Raw genomic sequence first — 25,132 nt, 5'->3', positions numbered from 1 at the left:
CAAAATTGTCTATATATTCTATTGACGAATGCTTGGGAGAAAAAGTCCCATGCGTGTGGGATAAGATTGGAAGGAACACACCTACAACAGTAAGCACTTGTGCTGAAGTAGGACTGTGGGCGACTGTTACTCTCATCTATGCCTTTCCTAGATTTAAAAAATAAATATATAACTTCCATAAAAGAAAAATAAGCCTATATTCAAGCTAAATAAATTTCAAGCTCATAGCCACTCACCCCAGCTGGTGAATTCCCATTTCATCTGCACGTAAAAATCTGGAGCCTGAAAGACAAAGGTTTAAAAGAAATCACTCCTGCTATCAGAAACTAACACAACATTGTAAATGTGACTATACTCCAATAAAAATTAACTTAAAAAATAAAAGAAAATAAATTACCCTTGGTACCATTAGCTAAACACACATAGTAAGGGCTGATAGGGTTGTTCAAAAGGGAGAGGGAGAAAGAACAGAGAAAATAAGAAGAAACATAAATTGCAAACCCATCAGACTAAATGCCTATTTTTATATTCAGGCTGTTATTTTATCTCACTATAAAATACGTCTAGACAGTTAATAAAGTTAACTGCAGGCGACAAGGTTGGAGGGAGATAAAAGTCAAATCCGATTTAAGGGTTCAATTGGGTTCCTAGCAGTGAGGGTCACAGGCTGGTCTAAGCAAGGAGAAGGAGCGTGGACCCCACCTGTTCTACAGGGAGCTTGACTGCAAAAGGCTCTGTATGCTGGGAAGGGTGGGGTGTTTATCAGACCACTGTGAAACCAGGAGGGTGTGAGACATCACTGTCCCCAGGAAATTGAGTTTTCCCTTCAGACTTTTGCCCCTCATTTTCTTCTTAAACATCTAGAATTTGGCTTTTTGAGGTTTCACACCACCACAGCAAGCCTGTTTAGAATCATTTTCTGACCCATCATGAATTCCTATAGAAGGTTCTGGGAGAGCTACTTAAGAAACCCAAAAAGACAAAAGCTAGAAATTCCAGATTCCAAAGATGGGTAAAGTCACTCCAAGGGACAATAGAAAAGAAACATGGACACGCAGTGAGGAGACGCCGTTGAAAGACAGGCTGTTAGGCATGGCCTCTGGTGCCACGGGGCACCAGGTCATTTGTGGGCTGTCTGTAACCTCCAACACAGGGTATAATTCAGGGCAGTTCACGGCTATGGATCGACACAGGTGAAAAAAGTCTTCTACATGGAATTTAAAAATGGGGGGGGGGTGACTCCAGGTAAAATAGGTCATTTTCTGCTTTGTCAAATGGACAGATGTTGTTTTTAGTTCCTCCTACAGTGAGTTAGACAAGAAAACAAATCTATGTGATCTCTGTGCACTCAAACACACATCTATTTTAAAATCAGTGGATACAACAACTTGTATTTCACGGATGGTTTCTGTGCAGTATGTGGAAAATCAATGTCTTAGGCAGGATTTAGCTTAAGTGTTAATATTTTTTTAAGAAGAATGCTCAGATTGTCTCACAGCAAAGTTATTCCTTTTCTCAACAGAGCTGTTAATTTTTCTCAAGAAGTGTGGGAAGCTGATTTATCTAGCAAGTATCTTTGGAAGTACTTGGGGGAGCTCACTTCTGTGCTTCAACTGAGAATAAATGACGTGAAAACTGAACCGCTGGCTGCCTCAGGAATACTGCACATGACTGACCAATAAGACAGCTACTGCAAGTGACAAAGGCTATCTGAAGAATGGTAACTATCATCCCAAACAATCCAAGAGGGACTTCCTTGAAGGTCTAGTGACTAAGACTCCACACTCTCAATGCGGGAGGCTGGGGGTTTGATCCCAGGTCAGGGAACTAGATCCCACATGCCGCAACTAAGAGTTTCCATGCTGTAACTAAAACACGTGCGTGCCAGGTCGAAGACCCCACGTGCTGCAACTAAGACCCGGCGAGGTCGAATAAATAAATATTAAAGCAAACAAAACAAACTTGAGAGCCTAGAAGTAAAATCTTTTAAGAAACTTCTCCAAGTGTTACAGAGCCCATACCCTTTTACTCACAAGACAGATAAACTGCCCCAAAGCTAGTAACTCTAAGTTCAGGCAATGGATTAGAAGTCACAAAATACTAATGGCTAGAAGCGACAGAGGTGTCAAGGAGAGTTGCACACAGACTTCTGAGCCTCAACAGGCCCTGAAAATCCCCAGACAGTAACGAAGTTCATTATAATTTACCCAAGATGACCTGAGCTCAGGATGCTACTATTAAGAAAACAGGCAGCTAGACAAATTAATTGCCTGATGTCCATTTGTCTTTAGTTCTAACTTTTAAATAGCACTTAAAAGAGTCAGTCTAGTGACCTGGAAACATAGTTTGTGAAAGACATCATACATTTAACAGATCGCAAAAGCAAGGAATCATGCTATTTGGTATTCAATACATCGTTTTCACAATCCTTCAAACTGTTTGGGAGGGCGCACAAGGATGTCAAACTCTGCGGCTGCTGTGTCAGCATTCAACTCCACAGATGCGCTGGCAGTTTTTATGGCTACCTCAAGAATTTTCTGGAGCAGCTCCGGAACTCCCTCGAGGGCCATGGACGTGTTGTGGAAGTCCCGATGCTGAAGGACCGTGTACACCATCTCGGGGTCACCGGTGCTCACAGCCTCGTGCAAAACTGGAAGGCAAAAAGATGTAATCTGATCACCCTGTATTCTCATACTTACTCACAAATTCCAAAGCCAGCTTGAAAAGTATCTCTCTGGATCGAAGGCCAACAATTTCTTTAAAGCGAGACAGAGGCTCCAGCCCCATCCAATCTTCATGACCATGACTACTTACTTTAACCCCTACCTGACTGAGCAGAGAAAAGAGTACTCTCAGCCTCTTGAGCAAACCTGCCATTATTCTCTTCCCCCTGTTTCTTACTACTGACTCTGAAATCCTGACGGTGTCTTCAGAGCTGGCTTTCATTGTGTGATCACACAGCTGTGGAGATGGGCAGGCAGGTTGTGTGTATTCTTTTTCAGTCAATCCCAAATTACTCAGACCAGTAGTACGAGAGCTTGCAGAACAAGTGTTGTTGTTTCGTTGCTACGTTGTGTCTGACTCTTCACAATCCCATGGACTGCAGCACTCCAGGCTCCTCTGTCCTTCAGTGTCTTCTGGAGTTTGCTCAAATTCATGTCCATTGAGTCGGTGATGCTATCAACTATCTCATCTTCTGCCATCTCTTCTCTTTCTGCCCTCAATCTTTCCCAGCATCAGAGAGTTTTCCCAAACGAGTTGGCTTTTCGATCAGGCGGCCAAAGTATTGGAGCTTCAGCATCAGTCCTTCCAATGAATATTCAGGGTTGATTTCCTTTAGGACTGACTGGTTTGATCTCCTCAAAGTCCAAGGGAGTCTCAAGAGTCTCAAAACAAGTCAAGTGCCAGGATTTCACTGGAAAAGGATACTATTTTCAGCTGTAATTTTTTTTTTTTGGCCGGTGGGGGGTGGGGTGGTGAGATATGACCTTTATTTAGCTTATCCACCACATTTTTTCTTTTGGTACAGAAAAAATATCTGTGCCAAACCAAATGTTTGTTACTATAATCTCTACATCACAATTAAAATCCAAACAGTTTTTCAAAAACAGTCAACTCAATCAAAACCCACTACTTCAGAATCAATAGCTTCTTTGAAGCCACAGTAACACTTAAACATGGTTAAGACTCGAATGCAGAAATTTGGCTTGTTGGAAAGTTAATTAAGCTTCCAACTTGCTCAAACAGAATTACAAAACAGGCAAAACTGTCTTATTCCCAGAGATATGGTCCACTGGAATCACCAACACTGGATAGCTGTAGGGGTATTTAGAGTCCTGAGATAATAATGAATCCAGGCTTCTTTTAGACAGTCTTCTGTGTCCTCTCTTCCCAGAGATTTGTGGATGTGTGGACTGACATCACCACCAGCAACTGTAGCCTTGATCAGAGAGTCCAATTCTTCATCTCCACGAATAGCAAGTTGCAAGTGACGAGGCATAATACACTTTACCTTCAAGTCTTCTGACGCATTTCCCGCCAACTCAAGTACCTCTGCGGTGAGGTGCTCCAGGATGGCTGTGCTACGCGCAGCGGCAGTCACGCCCACACGTCCATGGCTGGAGGCCCTAGATTTTAGGTAAGGATGAATATGGTCCCCCAGGAACTGCAGACTGGCTCTCTGCAAGTGAGAAAGCGCCTTTGTGTTGCCTTTTCCTGAGTCCTTCCCAGCCTTACTGTCAGCCATGTCAAACAAGCAAGGCAGAGAAAGGACTAGTTAGACACCCAGCGAGAGCCCGCCGCCTACTCCTTCTTCACATGGTGATTCAAGCTGCCTATCATTTCTTTCTGATTGTCCGTCATGATGGATTTGCTGGAGTTACCGCCACGCTCCTCAGGGGAAACCGGGTGCTCGCCTTCGTGTCTGGTGCACTGAGAGCTGCTTTCTGGATGAGGAGTCACCCCCTACCCTGGGCGCCTGACCCAGGACACAACTGGGACCATTGTGCTGCAGACAAGCCAGTGGCCTCCGAGGCTCTCAGCTCCTTCCCCGGCCCCGAGTCCCCAGAGAGACAGAGCTCAAGATAAAGATGACTCTGAAGACAATGAGGACTGAGGCTAACCTTTATTCAGAGAGAGAAACCAAAATGGAAGGCTTTACGTTATTTCGCAAGTACACTTGCCTGTCCAACCCTCACGATTTTCCTTTGTCACATCTGCTTTATGTCGGAGCAGGACTCTGGCAGATTCCAAATGTCCCAAAGAAACAGCAAGATGCAACAAGGTGCGACCTCGAGGATCCAGGGCCTCCACGTTCTGTAAAGTAAACACTGGCATTTATGTAACTGGATATATATAACTGGACACAAAAACGTGGAAAGGAGTTTCAGAGGTTAATAGTAAATATAGAAATTAAAAATAGTATTTGCACACTCAAGACAGCAGTACATGGGAAAAACAAATGCTTATACATGGGCACGAACTGAAATAATGTGACTCTGGGGGCTATAAATAAAGGTGACAGTTACTGAGTTCCTTTTTCTATAAAGTTAAGAGCCTCATAAACAAACACTGGCTACAGGCCTCCGATCATCAAACACAACCCAAAGCACAACAGCACTCAAATTAAGTCTAAATAAGGCTAAGGGCTTGCATGGAAACACAGCCACCCCGTGGTGTGGAACGTAGGGGATTTCTCCAGCACATCTCAGCACTCAAGTCCAGAACAGGAAGTGCAAGGACTTTAATCAAAACTGAAAGTACAGAAGATAATTTGGGTCAGAATAAAAGTACGTTCTCTAGCTGGATTCCCACCAAAACACCACTCTCGTTATTGTGTGTTGAGCTCCAAGTGCCCCGACGTGGCAGCATCCGTGGGTCCCACATACAATGAGCGTGATCCGCCAGGCACGCACGAGGACGCAGATAAACATCCATTTGGCTTCTACTCTTCACTCCTATTCTGGTCCTCCCTCCGGCACCTGCACTGGGGTCCAGGGCTCCATCTGAAGGGGTCAGTGCTGCCTTCCAGAGACAGCTCTGAATGTTCTTCCAAGGATACAAGAAACTTCCGTGGGGCTGTTGGAAAATAAAAACCTTTAAGGGGACCCCCTGGTGGTCCAGTGGTTGGGAATCTGCTTGCCAGTGCACGGGACACGGGTTCAATCCCTAGTCCAGAAGATCCCACGTGCCGCGGAGCAACTAAGCCTGTGAGCCACAACTACTGAACCCATGGACCACGACTCTGAGCCCTTGCTCCCCAATAAGAGAGGCCACAGAAATAAGAAGCCTGCACATCTCAATGAAGAGTAGCCCCCACTACTAGAAAAAAGAGCCTGTGTGCAGCAATGAAGACCCACCACAGCCCCAAATCATGAGACTGCTTGCTTAGAAAATGTGCTTTATGTTGATGTGCGATGCTAGTTGTGGGGCAGCCTCCAGAGAGATCCAGGACAAGCCACTGTCGGCCACAGGAGAGGACGGTAAGCAGGACTGTGGGTAAACAGCCACTATCCAACAGCTACCCGACCTCCCTGTTTTGCTAATTGTATCGCGGCCATTGTGAAGTGAAGACAGACTGGTATTGAAGAAAAATAGAAGTGGCTGAAGACATTCCGCTAAGTGAACACGTGTCCTCCTGGACCAACTCCAGGCCTCGGTGTTCTCTCAGGTGCTGAAAGGCCATCGCGTCTCCTAGAACAGGGCCCACACCACCTCCTGGGATTCCCTGACTTTTCCAACAGGATGGCCTGTTTATCTCACTTGAGAATTCCAAAGGGCGGGATCTGAATCTTGTATTTCTTAGCTTCTGCCACCTTAGTCTCCAATGTGCATTAAATCATTGTGTTTTTTTTTCTTTTAAGTAATGTGACTTGAAACTATTAACTTAGCTGAAGTTTAACAGGAAAGAAAGACTTAGCAAATTCATTCTTATCTTTCACGTCTGTTATAGATGATGCTTTCTTACTCAACAAGTTTTAAGTACTACATGAAAGGTGCTAGGGTTAGCACGCTGCCAGACACAGGAGATGCTTAACAACATTTATCAGGCAAAAGGGGAAACTACTTACTTTAATTCACACCCTAGAACAAAGCCAACATCTGGGACTAAGAAGTAAGGCTCAAGTTTCTGGGTCACTAGATATGATGTATACAATCAAATTCAAATATATTAAGTTAACTTTTTTCTATTTTTGACCACAGGGCAGCGGTGGGGCAACTGTATGTCTGAGTCCCATAGCTGCACACTTTGCATAGATAATTATAACTGTGCAGGGCCTCCTATGCCCCTCCTTCTCATCTGAAAGGAGATAAGGGAGGTAAAATGATATATTATAATGACAGAGTGATTTAAAACAATGGGTGAATAACGATTAGAGTGGAAACTGGTGGGGGGGAAAAAGATAGAAAATCAACAGAGAAATATCAACAAAACCAAAAGTTGGCTCTTGGAAAATATCAACAAAACTGACAAACTTTTGGCTAGAAGGACCAAAAGAAAAAAAAGAGAAGATTCAAGTTACCAAAATCAGGAATGATATAGGGGATATTACTATCAACTCTACAGAAATAAGAAGTATTATAAATGAATACTATGAACAACTGTATGCCAACAAATGAGAACTTAGATGAAAGGCACATATTCCTAGGCAGCCACAAGCTAGCAAAACTCACTTAGGAAAAAAAAACAGAAAAAATTCATAACACGTGAAAACATGTATAACAAGTAAAAAGATAGACTCAGTAATTTAAAAATTTCCCAGGGGAAAAAAACCTCAGACCCAGAAGGGCTTCACTGGTGAATTCTACCAAACGTTCAATAAATTAATTCCAATTCTTCACAAACCCAAAAACAGAAGAAGGAAGAAAACCTCCCAACTCATTTTATGAGCTCAGTATTATGCTAATGACAAACAAGAAAGAGAACCACAGACAATCTCTCTTATGACTGTAGATACAAACATCCTCAACAATATGTTAGCAAAATAAATCCAATAATATATGAAAAGGGTTATTGTACACCATGACCAAGTGAGTTTATCCCACAAATGCAAGGGCGGCTTAACATCCAATAATCAATTAATGTGACACATCATATAGGTAGAAAAAAATAAAAAACATATGACCATCTCAATAAATGCATGCTGTGGTCTAAATGTGAAGTGTTCACCCAAAATTCACATGTTGACATCCTAACCTCCAAAGATGATGGTATTAGGAAGTGGGGCCTTTGGGAAGTACTTAGATCATGAGAGTGGAGCCCTCATGAATGGAATGAGTGTCTTTAGAAAACAGGCTCGAGAGAGCTTGTGAAACCTCTTCCACCAAGTGAGGACACTGTGAGGATTCACTTGCTATGAACCAGGAGGAAAGCCCTCACCAGACACCACACAAACCCGCTGGCACCATGATCGTGGACTGCCAGGTGCCAAGACTATATAGATTTCTATTGTTCATAAACTGTCCACTTCATGATATTTTGTTACTGCAGCCCAAATGGACTAAGATGAGGCAGAAAAAGCATTTCACAAAATCCTAAACCCCTTCATGATTAAAAAAAACCCCAAAACATTCAACAAACTAGGAATGAAGGGAACTTCCTCAAACATCATCCATCTATGAAAAACCCACAGCTAACATCATACTTAATGGTGAAAGAATGGATGCTTTCCCCCAAGATAAGAAATAAGACAGGAATGTTCTCTTCATCATATCTATTAAACATTGTACTAGAGGTTCTAACCAAGACTATAAGGCAAGAAAAAGAAATAAAAGGCATCTGAGGAAAATGTAAAACTATTTCTACTCATAGACAACATGATCTCACATATAGGAAATCCTGGGAAATCCACTTAAAAAATATTAGAACTAATGAGTTCAGCAAGTTGCAGGCTACAACAGCAATGTGGAAAAATCAATTGTATATTTATACACTTGTAACACCTCAAAAGTAAAATAAAAAATTCCATTTATAGTGACATCGAAAATAATAAAACCTTTATAAATAAGTAACAAAAGAAGTATAAACCTTATACTCTGAAAACTATAAAGCACTGTTGAAAGAAATAAAGATCTAAAAAATGGAAAAACATCCCATGTTCATCGTTCAGAAGACTTAATATTTTAACATGTCAAAACTCCCTAAACCGAGCTAGAGTCAATGCAATCTCCATCAAAATTCCAGCTTATTTCTTGCAGAAATGAACCAGGTGATACTAAAATTCTTAAGGAAATTCAAGGGACCCAGAATAGCCAAAATCACCTTGAAAAGATTTGAGAAATCGCACTTCCCAATTTCAAAACTTACTACACAAAGCTACAGCAATTAAGACTGTGATACTGGCAAAAGGGTCGACATATAAATCAGCGGGATACAATTTAGAGTCAAGAAATACACTTATACATTTATGGTCAACTGATTTTCAACAAGGGTGCCAAAATAATTCAATGGGGAAAGAATAATCTTTTCCACAAATGCTGCTTGAACAACTAGATATCAACATGCAAAAAAGAATGAAGTATTATATATACTAAATGCAAACATTAGCTCCAAGTTGATCATAAACCTGCATGTAAGAAATAAAACAATAAAACTCTTAGAAGAAAACATACAATTATATTTGTGTGACCTTGTGCTAAGCAAAATTTTCTAAGATACAACATCAAAAGCATAAGAAACAAAAGAAAATATAGGTAAATTATACTCTATCTAAACTGAAAACTGTTGTACTTCAAATGGTATAAAGAAAGTAAAAAGACAAAGACAGGGAGAAAAAGTTTGTATGTACTTATTAATGGGCTAGTATTTAGAATATGGGAGCTTCCCAGGTGGCCCTAGTGGTAAAGAACTCGTCTGCCAGTGCAGGAGACACAAAAGACGTGCGTTTAATCCCTGGGTCGGGAAGATCCCCTGAAGGAGGGCACGGCAACCTACTCCAGTATTCTTGCCTGGAGAATCCCATGAACAGAGAAGCCTGGCGGGTTACAGTCCATGAGGTTGCAAACAGTCGGACACAACCAAGGCAACTCAGCATGTGCACATCTGGAATATATGAAGAACTCTAACTATCCATGAATAAAAAGACAAATGATCCAGTTTTAAAACGGGCAAGGGATTTAAATAGACATTTCTTCAAAGAAGATATGCCAATGGCCAACAGCACATGGAAGACGCTCAAATAACTAATGACTGTGCTGTGCTGCGCTGACTTGCTCAGTTACGCCAGACTCTTTGCAACCCCATGATCTGTAAGCCGCTCTGTCCATGGGGATTCTCCGGGTAAGAATACTGGAGTAGATTGCATGCCCTCCAACAAGGGATCTTTCCAACCCAGGAATCAAACCCAAGTCTTCCGCATTGCAGGCGGATTCTTGACCATCTGAGCCACCAGGGAAGCCCAAGAATACTGGAGTGGGTAACCTATCCCTCCTCTAGGGGATTTTCCTGACCCAGGAATGGAACCGGGGTCTTCTGCATTGCAGGCAGATTCTTTACCAGCTGAGCTACCAGGGAAGCTTAGGGAAATGCAAATCAAAGCCACAATGAGATAATACTTCACATCCATTAGGATGGCTACAATCAAAAGGACAATAACAAGTGTTGACAAGGATGTGGAAAAACTAGAACCATTATACATTGCTGATGGGAATGTAAAATGGTGCAGTCAAACTGAAAAAACATTTGGCAGTTCCTCAAAAAGTTAAACACAGAATTACTATTAATATAAGACCCAGCAAGTCCTCTTATAGGTGTTTGCCCAAGAAAAATAAAAACATACAGTCACACAAAAACCTATACACAGATAAGCAGAGCAGGATTATTCATAATAGCCCAAATGTCCATCAACTGGCTAAGGAATAAACAAAATATAGCATACACACACATACATACACACACACACACACACACACACACACACACACACGGGAGTACTATTCAGCCATTAAAAGGAATGAAGTATTAACACCTCCCATGACATGGATGAACACTGAAAACATCATGTTAGGTTAAAGAAGCCACACACAAAAGGCCACGTATTGTATGACTCCATTTATAAGGAATGGCCAGAAGAAGCAAATCTATAGAGGTATCAAGCTGCTTAATGTTGCGTGGGGCTGAAGGGTTGGGGGGAAATAGGGAATGACAGCTAATGGGTGTGGGGTTTCTTTCGGGCGTGATGACAATGCTTTGGAATGTGATTGAGGTGACAGCTGCACGACTACACTAAAAACCGAATAACACACGTTAATGCGTGAATTGCATAAGGGAACTGAATCTCAATAAATTTGTTTAAAAATCAACCTATGTATGTGTTTTATGCAACACGTAAGTCTAATCTACGATCTATATGCTCTTTGACGAGTTGCTTAACTCCTCTTGAGCTTCAGTATGCGTGCTTGTAAAATGGGAACAATAAGAACAAACACACAAAAAAAACCCACCTATCTTACAAAAGTCTTACTAGGGTAAGACTCATGGCAAGCTCTTAGAAGAGTCAGCTCTTATGATTATACTCCTACACTACATTGCTTCACATAAGCTGTCGCTTTCTCCCGAAAAGGGATTTGTTCCAATTTCCTTACAGCTAATAGGGGAGCTGCGGGTCCTAAACTAATGACATGAGTTGAGTTAGCAAGAGCTCAGAATTTCACTGGAATTCACTGTCATAGCCAATCATTTAAATTTTTCCTTTAAGTTTCTCCAGTGATGAGCTGCACCAAATTAAAACTGCCCACCCTCTTAATGATCACAGTGTCCTCCCAAAGAAGAAAAGGCGTGAGATTTCTCCATGTCTCCTTATGTGCTAATTTTTAAGCCCACCAACTCTTCTTATCCAAGCCCTCTTTGGTAGCCTACTGTTCTGCAGCTGAGTGCGGGCTGCTGTGTCTGACAGCTGGGTCCACTTCCGGGTCCCTCACTCGCCTCGGGGGACCCACTCTGAGTGTCGCACAGTCAGAACTTCGGAAACTATCACAGGTACCTCCTGGGGGGAAGGCCTCAGGCAAGCGGCTGCTAACTGGCCCTCCCTTTGCTTGAGAGAGTCCTGTGAGTGCTCAGATGGCCCTCGTCCTCTGTGGCCAGCCGGGGCCTGAGCTGGTTCTCCCACCCCAAGTCCGGGGGAGGTATAAATACGTGCCTGGTTGCGAAGGTGCAACTGAGCCCAGGGTCTAAGGAGGAGCACCTGAGAGCAGGCTCCAGGCTCTTTCCCTTGGATCCAAGGCTCTGGCTCAGGGTGGGCCTCCAGCCAACAGGGACTGGCTGGAGTGCCCGGTGGCCTCACCCAGCCTTGCCCTGGGCTGCGATGAGAACCCCCGGGTGCTTCCCGGTCAGGCTCTGAGTACTGCCGCTGCCTAGAACGTCCTCTTTTGCCCAGATTTTGTGCTTTCACTGCTGGCTCCCTAACCGAGGGCTGGCCCTGGAGTCAGGCCTCATCTGCCACCCTCTACCTCACTTGATCCCACAGGGCTTTCCCTCCTCTGCTAAGGTGCACAGACTGTCCTTTGCATCTCTCCCCTTAAATTTTCATTCATTCTCCCAGCATCGGCGGGAAGGCTGAAAGATGTTTAACAGACCTCTCTGGCTAAGTGACAAATGACATAACCAGAACACAAATCATTTCAACTGCACCGACCAACTTTAAGGCCGCACTGAATATTAAAGACAGTAGAGCTGATGGGTTAAGAGGCACTTAATAAAGTGCATCGGCTGAGTAAACGCTGAAAGCTTGAAACAATCTCATCTCTGGCAAAGTTAAATAAGCAGTGAACTTCGGCTAAATGAACAAGACATGGTGGGGCTGACTCACACACATTCAGAAACATGTGCTTATTCTTCTTCATCTGGATAAACTTGATTCTTTCTGTGCTGCTGTTTCTAGAACAAAATAAAAATTCTTACAGCTACCAGTGTGCCCGCTTCATGTCTCACTCGTGGGACGGAAAGAATGAAGAACGGACTGCAGAAAAGTACTGGCAAACAAAGCCTTAAGTGAAACAGCTGGCTTTACTGCTGGGGTGATGGAAATTTTTTGTTTTTAATTATGCAGCCAATACGGGTTCCTTGTAGAAAAACTGGAACATACATAAAAGGAGCTACATTCCCAGGATGTTGATGATATTAACAGCAGCAGCTATGGTAAATGTATTGCTTCCAGGCACCCTGGACCCACACCTTCTGATCTGTTCCCTTCCTCTTTCTCCAGAATCCTGAAATGGAGGCACTTTTACCAAAAGAAGGAAAGCAGAAGGGTAAGAATACAGGATTCTTATGCTGTGAGAGTGACTTTCTCAGGGTTGACATCTTAGTTTGATGACTTGGTAAGCAGGTGACTGAACCTCTCCACCTCTGTTTCCTCATCTGTAAAATGGGAATCACACAAGCACTAACCCCTGGGGACTGATGTGAGAATTAAATCTAAAACTGCACATAAAACATTTTAAGGGACTTCCGTGGCAGCCCAGTGGTTAAGACTTCCAATGCAGGGTGTGCAGGTAGGTTTGATCCCTGGTAGGGGAACTAAGATTCCACATGCAGTGCCGTGTGGCAAAAAAAAAAAAAAAAAAAAAAATATATATATATATATATATATGTATGTAAGTAAGTAAGTATATGCATTTTTTACCTACAGTATAACACAGGGAACTCTGCTCAATGTTAAGTGGCAGCTGGGATGGGAGACAAGTCTGGGGGAGAATGGACACATGTATATGTATGGCTGAGTCCCTTTACTGTCCACCTGAAACTATCACAACATTGTTAATCAGCTATACTCCAATATAAAAGAAAAAGTTAAAACAAACCAAAAACAACAAAAATGTTTCAGCACAGTGCCTGGCAAAATAGTAAGCGTTTAGTGTTAACGCTCCGCATTTTGACAGCTCATGAACTGATTTGTTAAGGGTAAATTAAGCACCCAAGCTCACAACTTAACCAGTATTAGTACTGGCCATTAACCTAACTGCCTCCAAGGCAGGAGAGTAGATAGCTATTTCATAATTAACAGAGGATCTCAATAAGTATCAAAGCAACAAAATATTCCCTGCCTTGTGTTTTAATAGTATCAATAATCAACTTTTTGATCCTGAAGCAGTTGCATAATTCACAGGACCCAGATAAAAATCAACATGCAAGGCCCCTTCTTCAAAAGAAAATAGTAAGACGTTCCAGATGATGACAACAGAGCACTGAACCAAGCATGAGCCACTTCTGAGGACAGGGCCCTGGGCAACTGCCGAGCCTGCATACCCGTGAGGCCAGCCCCATCTCCACCCCTTCAATGGCCAAAGTTTCAGGAATGCAATTGGACTGCGTGGTCATGACAGTCCAACTTCCACAGTCAAGATGTTTTTTCTGAATACACTTCAACTATCTCTCCCCCAGAGAAAACAGAATCTTGTGACATGATCTACAGTTATAACAGATAACAAAGTCAAAAACAAATAATTAGCAAAGATGCGTATTCTTTCTTGACCTCCTTGACACTCAAAGGCACTAAGGATCAATGTATCCCAGGACTACTTTGCTGCAAAATTAGAATTCGCTAATCACCTGTGTCCTTAATGTTTTTCAAGGTAAGAGGCACAGAGAACTTTTGATGAACATTTCTATCACAAGTTGCAGGAAAAAGAAATAATTCAACCATGCCACATTTTAGATTACAAACCAAGACTGTTATTATCAACTGAGTTTTTCTATAAAGAAAGACGGTGCTTTGTTTTAACTCTTTCCCTCACCTCCCATGAACAGAAAGCCTGCTGTTTTCTGAAATTGGTATTGAACATGTGTGTGGTTCAATGACGATGGTGAACCACTCTATCAGATTGGATTTTAGTTTTGTGACTTTCCTTGTACTTTATCTCAATATTTCACAAGAAGCTGTGAGGCTCCGATACTGAGGAAGTACAGAGGCAAAACACAGCAGGCCTAAAAACAAAGACTGTCTGGTCATTTTTAAAGTGTCTAAGGTGAGACTTAAAGCCGAGAACAAAACGATGGCGGGTTCCCTCTGACCTATGTCTAGTAAGAGAAAGGGAATTGAATCATCAGGTATACTGTGATGCCTAACTGTTGAATCATTTACTCTGGGGGCATGATCTAATTAGGAACAAGGACTCTTGCGACAAAAGTTTATTCTGTGTGGACAGAGAATTTAAAAGAAAAAAGGGCAACTTTTGACTTCCACTGGGTGCTCAATAGACTTAAAGATGGCAGAGTACAAGAACACATTTAGGGCTTCCCTGGTGGCTCAGTGGTAAAGGATCCACTTGCCAGTGCAGGAGACATGCGTTCGATCCCTAATCAGGGAATATCCCACATGCCGCAAAGCAACTAAGACTGGGCTCCACAACTACTTAGCTTGTGCTCTTCAGCCCAGGAGCTGCAAAAAGTGAGCCCACTTGAGCCGCAACTGCTGAAGCCCACTTGCCTAGAGCCAGCGCTCTACAAAAAGAGAAGCCACTGCAATGAGTAGGCCCCACTCACAACTAGTGAAAAGCCCGGGCAGCAGTGAAGGTCCAACACAGCCAAAAAGGAAGAACACACTTAGCAGTAACTTCATCAAGTGGGGGGTGTCGGAGCGGGGGTGGGGTGGGGAATGCTGACCTTGCTCAATTTTTGCAAATCAGAAGAAAACCAATGCCCTCTTTCCTCTAGAATTTCTTGACAATTAGCGCATCAAATCTGAGCCATTCAAAAACCAGAACTTTAATACACTAGATAAAATGAAGTCAACCAGAACAATTACACGAGGTGCTTCCCTGGTGGCTCAGACTTAAAGAATCTGCTTGCAATGCAGGAGATTCAGGTTCGATCCCTGGGTCGGGAAGATCCCCTGGAGAAAGGAATGGCCACCTGCTCCAGTGTTCTTGCCTGGAGAATTCCATGGACAGAGGAGTCTGGCGGGCTACAGTCCATGAGGTCGCAAAGAATTGGACACGACTGAGGGACTAAAACACACACATACACATCGTAACTGCTAAGTCTGTCCGTTTGTAACTTGAGGGTACCAATACCTCCCAGAATCATTGTGCTGCTTTGAAGACAGGGTTTCTCAAGAAAGATGTTACTGACATTTTGGGGAAGACAAATCTTAACTGGGGAGGGGGATGTCTTACACGTGTGTGTCTTCTAGGATACTGAGCAGCCTCTGTGGCCTCTACCCATTACATTTCAGTAACACCCACTGCCCGCGTGTAACAAACAAAAATGTCTCTATTAATTACCAGATGTGTGGGATGAGGGAGGAAATCACTTCCAACTGAGAACCACTGCTTATAAAGCTGGGAATAAATAAAAAAGGAATCAAAGCACTTTAGAACAGGAAGTGATTTTAAGGATGCTGTGCACCAGCAGTTCTCAAACTTTGGTGTTTATCAGTCTCCCTGGGGAGCTTTCCTGGGCATCACCCCAGACCTATTGGTAACAGTCAAGAACAGAATTTGCCCACATGGGTATCAACACCCTCATTCCACAAAGAAGAGGACGTGGGCCAAGACAGGGAAAATGCCTTGCCCAAGGTCACAGGGCGAGTCAGAACCTGGGCTCCAAACCCAACCAAGTCCTTCCTGACAAAAAGAATGGGTGGGGTGAGAGGTGTGTGTTGCTCACACATTTTGGAGAAAGGCAAGAATAATTGGTTAAGACGGTGCACGCTGGAGCCAGCTGGCCAGAGTTACAATCTCGATTTGGTGTTTATTAGGTAAGCGACCTTGTGTAAGAGACATAATCTCTGAGCGCCTTAGTTTCCTTCTCTGTAAAATGAAAGGATAGTACTACCTCCTAGGGCTGCTGGAAAGGTTAAGAGGGAGAATGTATATAAAACCTTCGGCCTGGCACACATTAAATACTCAGTACACATCCTGCTGTTATTATTATTGTCCCTCGATTGCTGAGCGGAAGGGGACGGCGGTGCCCCGTCCCCTTCCCCAGAGGGCTGGAGATGCGCTCAGGGAGGCGATACGATCCCCGACTCCCCGGCTCCTCTCGCTGGGGTAAGACCCTCGCCTCGCCCCCTCACCTGGTCCCGCAGCTCCTTCTCCAGCTGCCGGTAGTCGTTGTTCCAGACCAGGAGGTGCAAGGGGAAGTCGCCGCTAGCGTCGCGGGGCGAGGACATGGCGAGGGAGGCCAGAGTCGGGCCCTCACCGCCCCGCTTGCCAAGCCTCAGCCCCCGGTGGGGGTCTCCGGCGCCCGCCCGCCGGCCGGCCGGCGAGCGAAGAGAACCAGGCGAGCGAGCGAGCGAGGGGGCGCGGTACGCGGCCGGCCGGCCTAGCGGGCCGGGGGCAGGGCACGCGCGGGAGGTCGGGGATCGTGGGCCGGGTCGGGGACGGGGGTCGGCCGTGCCCACCCCGCGCCCCGCGGCGCTCCCGCCCGCGCTGACAGCTCGCAAACCGACTTCTGCGGGCCGAACTGCCCCAAACAGGGAAGTGCGGGGAGCGGACCACCGCCCACCGCGGCGGGGGGGTAGGCGAGGCTAGCCACCCGGGCCGGGTTCCGCTCAACCTCACCCACCTCCAATCCCATACCGGGAATCAGAGCATCATACCGAAAACAGAAATAAAACTCTCTTGCTTAGCCTAGGATCTCGACCTGAAAAACTCGATCTAGCCTTTATCATCCCCTTTACTCCTGCCTCAGGTCCTCATATGGTTCGGTCCACAACTGGGCCTCTTCCATCGGCTCTGCGGTCAAAGGGGGGTGACAATAGGCTCCTGGACCAAACCATTCTAGTTCCTGACTCTCTTGCAGCCTTTTTGGACCTGGGCAGATCCTGCCACGATTGGTCAGGAGCCATTTTGGAAGTGGGCAACACCAACCAATTTTCAAGTAGGCATCATAAACTCTTGAAGAAGTGGCGTTAAGTAGTTGCCCCATGAGACGATGGTTCTAGCTCAGAGCTTCTCAACTTACGCACATTTCGAACCACATAAATTTGATTTATTTGTTTTTGCTGTTCTGGTAACTCTAATTCTTTTATTTTTTACTTTGGATTTATTTTTATTTTTTACACAGTTTTTAAAAGTTGCTTTCCATTTACAGTTTTTACCAAATATTGGTTATATTCCTGGTATTGTACAATACATCCTTGAGTTATGTTACACCCAGTGGTTTGTGCCTCCCACTCCCCCACACTTATATTACCCCTCTCTCCACTGGTAAGGACTAGTTTGTTCTCTGTATCTGTGAATCTGCTTCGTTTTTGTTATGTTTATAACTTTGTTGTCATTTTTAGATTCCACATGTAAGTGATATCATACTGTATTTGTCTTTCTCTATCTTATTTCACTTAGTATAACGCCCTCAAAAGTCCATCCTTGTTGCTGCAAATGGCGAATTTTCATTCTTTTTTTTTTTTATAACTGAATAGAATACCATTGGAGAAGGCAATGGCACCCCACTCCAGCCCTCTTGCCTGGAAAATCCCATGGATGGAGGAGCCTGGTGGGCTGCAGTCCATGGGGTTGCTAAGAGTCGGACATGACTGAGCAACTTCACTTTCACTTTTTCACTTTCATGCATTGGAGAAGGAAATGGCAACCCACTCCAGTGTTCTTGCCTGGAGAATCCCAGGGGCAGGAGAGCCTGGTGGGCTGACGTCTATGGGGTCACACAGAGTCGGACACGACTGAAGTGACTTAGAAGTAGCAGAATACCATTGTAGAATGCTACATACTGAGGGAATGTACTGCAACATAATAAAGACCCTATAAGACAAACCCACAGCTAACATCATACTGAAGGGTGAAAAGCTGAAAGCATTTCCTCTAAGATCAGGAGCAAGGATGCCCACTTGCATCACTTTTATTCAACATAGTTTTGGAAGTCCTAGGCACAACAATCAGAAGAAAGAGAAATAAAAGGAATCCAAATTGGAAAGCAAGACAGGAACCACATAAAACTTTTTGTGGGAGGGTGGGATGATTTGGGAGAATGGCATTGAAACATGTATAATATCATATATGAAACGAGTCACCAGTCCAGGTTCGATGCACGATACTGGATGCTTGGGGCTGGTGCACTGGGATGACCCAGAGGGATGGTATGGGGAGGGAGGTGGGAGGAGGGTTCAGGATGGGGAACACATGTATACCTGTGGTGGATTCATTTTGATATATGGCAAAACCAATACAATATTGTAAAGTTAAAAAATAAAATTAAATTAAAAAAAAGGAAGAAATGAAAAAAAAAACAAAACAACAACTTAATGTGGGGATGTTGGGCAGAATCCCCGCCGTTTCTACCCACTAGATGTCAGTAACACTCCTGCCAAAATGTCTCCAAATGTACCCTGGAGGAGAAAAATTCATACCCCCACCCCCCCTACTTTGAGAAGCACTCTTCTGCCTCAACTCCAAACTGGGTTATGATTCAAAGTTACCTAAGTTGCTGGTTTATTCCACATACGTGTGTCCTTTATTTTTTAATTTGGGGTTATGGCCGAAAGGACTAATAGATAATACTTAGACTTGACCACAGTCAGCCAAACTTAAGTTCATTCTTTGGGTTTCACCCTAAGACACTATAGTTCCTTGATTCAATGAAGAACCAAGTCAACTCACGGCTGCTCGCCAGCCTGAGCTTTCTGCACAGCTGTCCACAACTAGACCACATAGCCAGGCAAAGTTATTTGATGCATCCTGAAAGCATACTCTCTGCCTTCTCTGCTTGTGGACATCAGCTTTTCAGACGCCTGCAACAACAGCTGTTCAAGAATCCTGGCCTAATCCTTTCTCCACACATGTTGAGGCCAGAAGATTTGTGAGTCTGTGAACCAAAACAGGATGCGGGAGCATCAGGATGGAACCCAGAGGCTCTAATTGTGGAATGTGTGGGATTTATGTGGTTATGCCCACACCACACATTTATAAAAATGGAGAGATGAACCAAAGACCAGTGCTCCTGAGACCCCTTCCAGGACTTCCTATCCTCTCAGAAGTCTTGGGCAATTTAATCCTCTGCCTCGTCATCTTTCCGTATTTATTGAACATTTATCTTAATTTATTAGTGAAAAAACTCCACAATGGCTGCTCACCAGAGTACCTGGAGGTCAAGACAGTTTCTGGCCCACAATAGCCATGGAATATTTGCCAAATGGGGATCATAGTTGTGCTTACACGTATGTAATACATACAATGTTCATTAGCATTAGGACCACATCTCTGCTCGATTTCAGACTGATTAAATTCATCTCATTGTGCTTATGTAGTCCTGTAAATTAGGTTATCTATTCTCACCCTCAAAGGAAAAAAAAAGTTGTGATTAGGAAATAATAGCAGTATCTAATTCCAGTAAGAGGAGCAACTATTATTGAGTGCTTACTATGGGGCAGGCACACTATATGCTTCTGTAAGTTACTCCATTTGTCCTTAGTAAATATTTCGCTTTTGCATGTCATGTAAGGGTTTTGCTGAATATTCTTTGTCCTCTCCCTCTTTTTTTCCTCTTTACACCCCTTTAAAAATGTAAAAATCATTTTTAGGTAACAAGCTATACAAACGTGAATCATGGGCTTGAGGTAGACAGACTACCTCCACTTTCCAGCTAGGATTAAAAGTGCAGCATAGGGAAACATCTAATATATTCCTACTTATTTTATTGTAGATCTAGTACAGTTGAATGTAACTCCATAAATACAGAAAATTTCGTCTTCTTGGCTCACTGCTCCTTCTCCAGTGCCCAGAACAGTGTGTGGAACATAGTACATGGTCAATAAATGTGCATTCCTGATAATTTCAGTATTATCTATGTGTGCTTAGCCACTCAGTCCTATCTGACTCTGCGACTCCAAAGACTGTAGCCCCGCCAGCCTCCTCTGTCCATGGGGATTCTCCTGGCAATACTGGAGTGGGTTGCCATACCCTCCTCTAATGGATCTTCCCAACCCCAGGGATCAAACCCAGGTCTTCAGCATTGCTGGCGGATTCTTCACCGTCTGAGCCACCAAGGAAGCCCAAGAATACTGGAGTGGGTAGCCTATCCCTTCTCCAGGGGATCTTCCCGACCTAGGAACTGAAACGGGGTCTCCTGCATTGCAGGCGAATTCTTTACCAGCTGAGCTACCAAGTAAGCCCTGGTCAATAAATATTTGTTGAATAAAGAAATGAATAAATAAGTGAACGTGGCCAAAGTTATGCTAAATGACTTGAATGATTGCCTCAAGAAGGCTGTGGCTGCATACTTTTGGTCACTACATTATGCTGCTTCCCTTGATATTAATCAGCACTGGGAGGAAGTGAATCTCTTCCAGAGAGGGAGACCCCCCCCCAAATTAAAGAGGTTTGGAAACAGGAGAGGAGACACCTGCCCTCACTCAAAATGGCGACAAGGAAGCGTGCCCTTTCCGGTCACGTGACCTGCCCGTCGCCGAAGAGCACCTCCCCGCGCGTGCGTGCTGCGCCGCGGCTGTGAGACGCTGAGGGGAGAGGCGGCCGCCGCCAGCACCGCCGCGGGGACCCGTTAGAGCGGAAGAGCAGCCGCCGCCGCCGCCTTCACTGTCCCGGGGCCCCAGGTTCCCGGCAGGTGGGAGGCGGGAGCCATGTCGAAGCGGCTCCGGAGCAGCGAGGTGTGCGCTGACTGCAGCGGGCCGGGTGAGTCGCACCGGCCGGGCCCGCTCCCCTCAGCTCTCCTGGCCAGGACCCCTGCCCCGGGGCCGCCCCCTCGGGCCGGGAGGGTTCGGGCAGTAGAGCTCTGCACCCCATGCCCCGGGTCGCGACGAGTAGGCGCCTGGGCGGCCGTGGGGCGGGACCCGTCCCGGGCCTGTCAGAGCCGGGCGGGTAGGGGGCCGCCGCCCTCCCGTCACTCCCGTCCCTCTCTTCTTGCTCGTCCCCTCTGTCCCAGGCCGGGCGTAGAGGCGGCGGGGTCGTGGCCGCTTTCCCAACAGGAAGGGGCTTGGGCAATCCACGAGGAGGCCAATTAGAGAAATCAACTGCGAGCGTCCTCCCGGCTGCGGCCCCCAGAGGCTGCAGGTGTCATCTCCCCTCCCCACAGCCCCCAGACCCCCGCCCCGGTGTGGGGGGCAGGCCCTGTCCGGAGTAGGCGACGCTCGCCGCTTCCTTCCACTGAGACTCGCCAGAGGACCCCCAAGGATGAGTTTTGCCCCGCTTCTCTAACATCCCGACTGCCACTCCGCCGCGGACAGTCTCCCGGATGACGGGGTCTTGCAAACGCCGACCATCGCTTGAGGAAGCAATGCTTGTCTCAAGTTCTGAGATCTGAACCGGCCGAGTTCAAACTAGATTTTGCCTCTGGGTGACCTTGGGCTGGTGACTTCATTTGGCCGAGTCTTGATTTCCTCATTTTTCGAGTGAGGATGATTGAGAGTACGGTGCTCAGGGGTAGAACAGTTTCAATGAATATGCTTAGGATTGTCTCATCTAAGATGGTTTTTGGGGTTGTTTTTATTTTTCCTGTTTTTTGTATTGTGTACAGAACCTTCACAGCCCCTTAAAGCTATAGTTGAATTTCTAAATTATACATTAATTACTGCTTACAAAACAAACACACCAAATCATTGTCAACTATAATCATTTGGGTATTCAGGCAGGTTAGGCATATGGGAACACTGAAGGGCGGAAACCATCCCTCCCATGTTTAGTATTCAGATTTAGAGTTCAGATCTATCTTAGCGGTTGGAGCCCGGTTGACAGGCCTCTGTGCTGTTTTCAGTGCTTGGATTTATCTCCTTTGAATTTGAAGTAATTCAAAAGGTAAGATGGCTTCTTTGGCACAATAGTGTCCAATAAACAATCTTAACGAAGTCATCGAGCACCACTGTTTTAAACTTCATCTTGTCATATGGAGGTGCAGACCGATTTTAAAAGGACTATGATAACTCAAACCTTAGGTGGTTATTTCACGGACTGTATAATGTAAGTGGGGTTACCACTTTCTTTTGAAGATAGGGAGACCGGGTGGAGGAGTTTAAAGAGGTGTTGTAGAAACTAAGTTAGCTTGTCATACGAACTCCATTGTATTCTCTAAAAATGTTATTTGCTCCACTTCCTTCTTTTCTTGCCTGTTTTCGGTTGAACTTTCTGTGATGTTTGATTCACATGAATCTAGGTTCAAACTTCCTCTTGAAGCGCATGTTCTTTGCTTCTCAGTGGATGGTATACGGGGCACAGGAAAATTGCATCTCGGTTGTCATGCTGAATTCTGTACTAAGTACTGTCTTGCACTTCTGTGGCGTTTTGTGCCTTTGAGAACATTTTTCTCTTCCATTGTATCTTTTTTAGTTGTTGTCTCATATGCCTAATCTACAGAGACTTGAGTCACTTCCTTCCTGTTTTGAATATAATTAGGCTACCTTGAAATGTTCTGAACTTGAGCAGCTAGGAATTTGTGCTGCCTTTTCTGCAAAGCCCTAGTGAGAGAGTAACCTTTATGGTTCAGGATCCCTGTGAGATTCTGATGAATGCTAAGACCTTCTCTCCACAAAATACACGCGCACTTCACCTTTCACACAGAATTTGTTAAGATTTCTTAGTGGGATAATAGACGTTTCTGAAGCCCATTGGTTGTGTTCCTAGAACCCATGTTAAGAAGCCCTAGCATAAAATGTTCACATAAATTGGAAGGGGTTCACTGGATATTACTGTCGTTAACATTCTGATATTCTCTTCATGTGATTCTGATTCATGATGTCAAAATGACTAGTAGAGAGCCTTGGAGTGGAGAGCTTTGCTTAGTGTGTGTTCAATCCTTCCTGTCTTGTCCCTATTTAATTTCTTCCAAGAGGACTGTAAATTCCCTGAACAATAGGTGAAAACCAAGGCTGATCTTCAAAAGAAAGTCTTTCTGTATGTGTGTCATTAGTAGTACCACACTGCAAAAAGCAAAGTTGTTACGTATCTTTGCAGGGATCTTTCATCTTGATGTTTCCAGTCTTTGTTTTTTTAGAGTGCTTTAGTAAGTACTGACATAGTTGTACTTCACTGAAGAATTTTGTTTGAGTTTTTGTTTCATGGCAAACTTGTATTGTTGCTGTTCAGTCCCTAAATCGTGTCCAGCTCTTTGCAATCCCATTGACTGCAGCATGCCAGACTTCCCTGTCCTTCACTGTCTCCCAAAGCTGGCTCAAATGCGTGTCCATTGAGTTGGTGATGCCATCTAACCATCTCGTCCTCTGTCCTCTGTCGCCCTCTTCTCCTCTGGCCCTCAATCTTTCCCAGCATCAGGGTCTTTTCCAATGAGTTGGAATTCCAATGCTTTGCAACATGGCAAAAAAAAAAAAATTTTTTTTTAAAAAATAGGTAAACTAATTACTAAGATTTGATGATAGTTAATCAACTGTTTTGGAGCTTCAGCATTGATCCTCGCTCCTCGCAATGAATATTCAAGGATTGATTTCCCTAACCAGTCAATCCTAAAGGTAATCAACCCTGAATATTCATTGGAAGGACTGATACTAAAGCTGAAGCTCCAAAATGTTTGATTAACTGTGATCAAATCATAGTCAATAGTTTACCTGTTTTTTTTTTAGTTGTTTTTTGCCGTGCTGCATGGCATGCAGGATCTTAGTTTCCTGACCAAGCGTTGAACACGCGCACCCTGCAGTGGAAGTGCGGAGTCTTAACCCCTGGATCGCCAGGGAGGTCCTGATTTACCTTTTTTTTTTTAATGAATCTAGTTCATATCCTATTTTGAGTTCAACTACCTGAAAACTCCATGAGGTTTTTCAATGTAAGATAGTGTTCATGTGGAACATTCAATATTTCGAGTATTAGCAATCAAAGACTTTCTCTGCTGCTGCCAAGTCGCTTCAGTCGTGTCTGACTCTGTGTGACCCCAGAGAGGGCAGCCCACCAGGCTCCCCCGTCCCTGGGATTCTCCAGGCAAGAACACTGGAGTGGGTTGCCATTTCCTTCTCCTAGTGGCCATGAATTGCAGTGAGCTCCTGAAAATACTTGAGTGGTACTTACAAAATAATTGGGAAAAGTTATAACAGCTCACATTACTGAGTACTTACTATATGCAAAGAGCTTCACTTACTCTTTATATCCTCACTGCCCTGAGATGTGTTGTTCTATTTGATCCATGATGAGCACCCTCAAAGAAATAACTTGCCTAAGATCCTTGCGCAAGAAGTGGCAGAGTTGGGGTTCAAACCCTGGACTGCTTGTCTCCAAAGCCAGCCCTCTTAACCACCACACTCTCTGACTCCCAGTTTGTCTTTGATTGAAATCCCATAACTTTTCATTATATGGTTGGAAAGGGTTTGAATAAACTGTTAGAAATGGTAAGGATGGTGTACATGCATTTTAGAGATTTTTGTGGACATTGAAGAATTTTTAAATATAACCCTCAAGCCAAGCAGCTTGAGCGGTACCTATTGTCACCCCTTGTGTGAATCTGATGAAATGTAGAAGGTCCGTCTGTGTTTTGAGTTTCTAAATATTTAGTTTACTTTCCCAGCGTGAGTTATTCTTACTGCTTACTAAGTGTGCGTTTTTCCTTGTTTCAGAGGGTGTCTGATGAGGCTTTGTCGGACTTCACAGGAAAAAAAGTATCATGCGCACGTCAGAAATATTGCTCATTTGTATTTTGCACCTTTTTTTCTGTGAGGCCGATGTTTTTACAGCTTCTGTTCTTTCAGGTCCGTGGTGAGATCGGACTCAACAGTTTATTTAAGATAGCTAA

At 44.3% G+C, this 25,132-nt stretch overlaps 3 protein-coding genes across 15 annotated transcripts in view; 1 reads left to right on the top strand and 2 right to left on the bottom strand.

The window, feature by feature from the left end:
* ANKRD13A (ankyrin repeat domain 13A) overlaps window positions 1–16,912 on the bottom strand; it is a 34,763-nt gene extending 17,851 nt beyond the window's left edge. The window contains exons 1-4 of one of the 2 annotated variants that reach the window (XM_006052938.4): window positions 16,515–16,910; window positions 4,683–4,815; window positions 2,526–2,650; window positions 237–282 (exon numbers count right to left, since the gene is read on the bottom strand). In XM_006052938.4, the coding sequence (XP_006053000.3) occupies window positions 237–282; window positions 2,526–2,650; window positions 4,683–4,815; window positions 16,515–16,610 (400 nt within the window). In that variant the 5' untranslated portion in view covers window positions 16,611–16,910. Of the gene's footprint in view, window positions 1–236; window positions 283–2,525; window positions 2,651–4,682; window positions 4,816–16,514 lie in introns of both variants that reach the window. The other variant, XM_044930053.2, reaches the window with a different exon arrangement.
* LOC102415872 (histone H2A.Z-like) lies at window positions 3,604–4,673 on the bottom strand. The gene has a single exon (XM_044930054.2). It carries the CDS (start codon window positions 4,244–4,246, stop codon window positions 3,800–3,802), a length of 447 nt encoding a protein of 148 aa, XP_044785989.2. The 5' UTR covers window positions 4,247–4,673; the 3' UTR covers window positions 3,604–3,799.
* Window positions 16,913–20,873: 3,961 nt separating the features above from the next.
* Window positions 20,874–25,132, top strand: part of GIT2 (GIT ArfGAP 2) — a 42,471-nt gene continuing 38,212 nt past the window's right edge. For 7 of the 12 annotated variants that reach the window (XM_025267485.3, XM_006052934.4, XM_025267484.3 and 4 more), the window contains exon 1: window positions 20,876–21,081. In XM_025267485.3, coding sequence (XP_025123270.1) covers window positions 21,030–21,081 — 52 coding nt within the window. In that variant the 5' untranslated portion in view covers window positions 20,876–21,029. Of the gene's footprint in view, window positions 21,082–25,132 lie in introns of all 12 variants that reach the window. The other 5 variants (XM_025267483.3, XM_006052928.4, XM_025267482.3 and 2 more) reach the window with 2 other exon arrangements.

The sequence above is a fragment of the Bubalus bubalis genome, chromosome 17 (genome assembly GCF_019923935.1).
Source record: "Bubalus bubalis isolate 160015118507 breed Murrah chromosome 17, NDDB_SH_1, whole genome shotgun sequence".
NCBI classification, from domain to species: Eukaryota; Metazoa; Chordata; class Mammalia; order Artiodactyla; family Bovidae; genus Bubalus; species Bubalus bubalis.
The sequence above is the reverse complement of the archived record's forward strand: the minus strand, read 5'-3'. Positions and strand labels throughout refer to the sequence as shown.

What these genes read in the sequence shown, in the direction of transcription:
- LOC102415872 (XM_044930054.2), bottom strand. Translation starts at nt 4,246, where the DNA reads ATGGCTGACAGTAAGGCTGGGAAGGACTCAGGAAAAGGCAACACAAAG.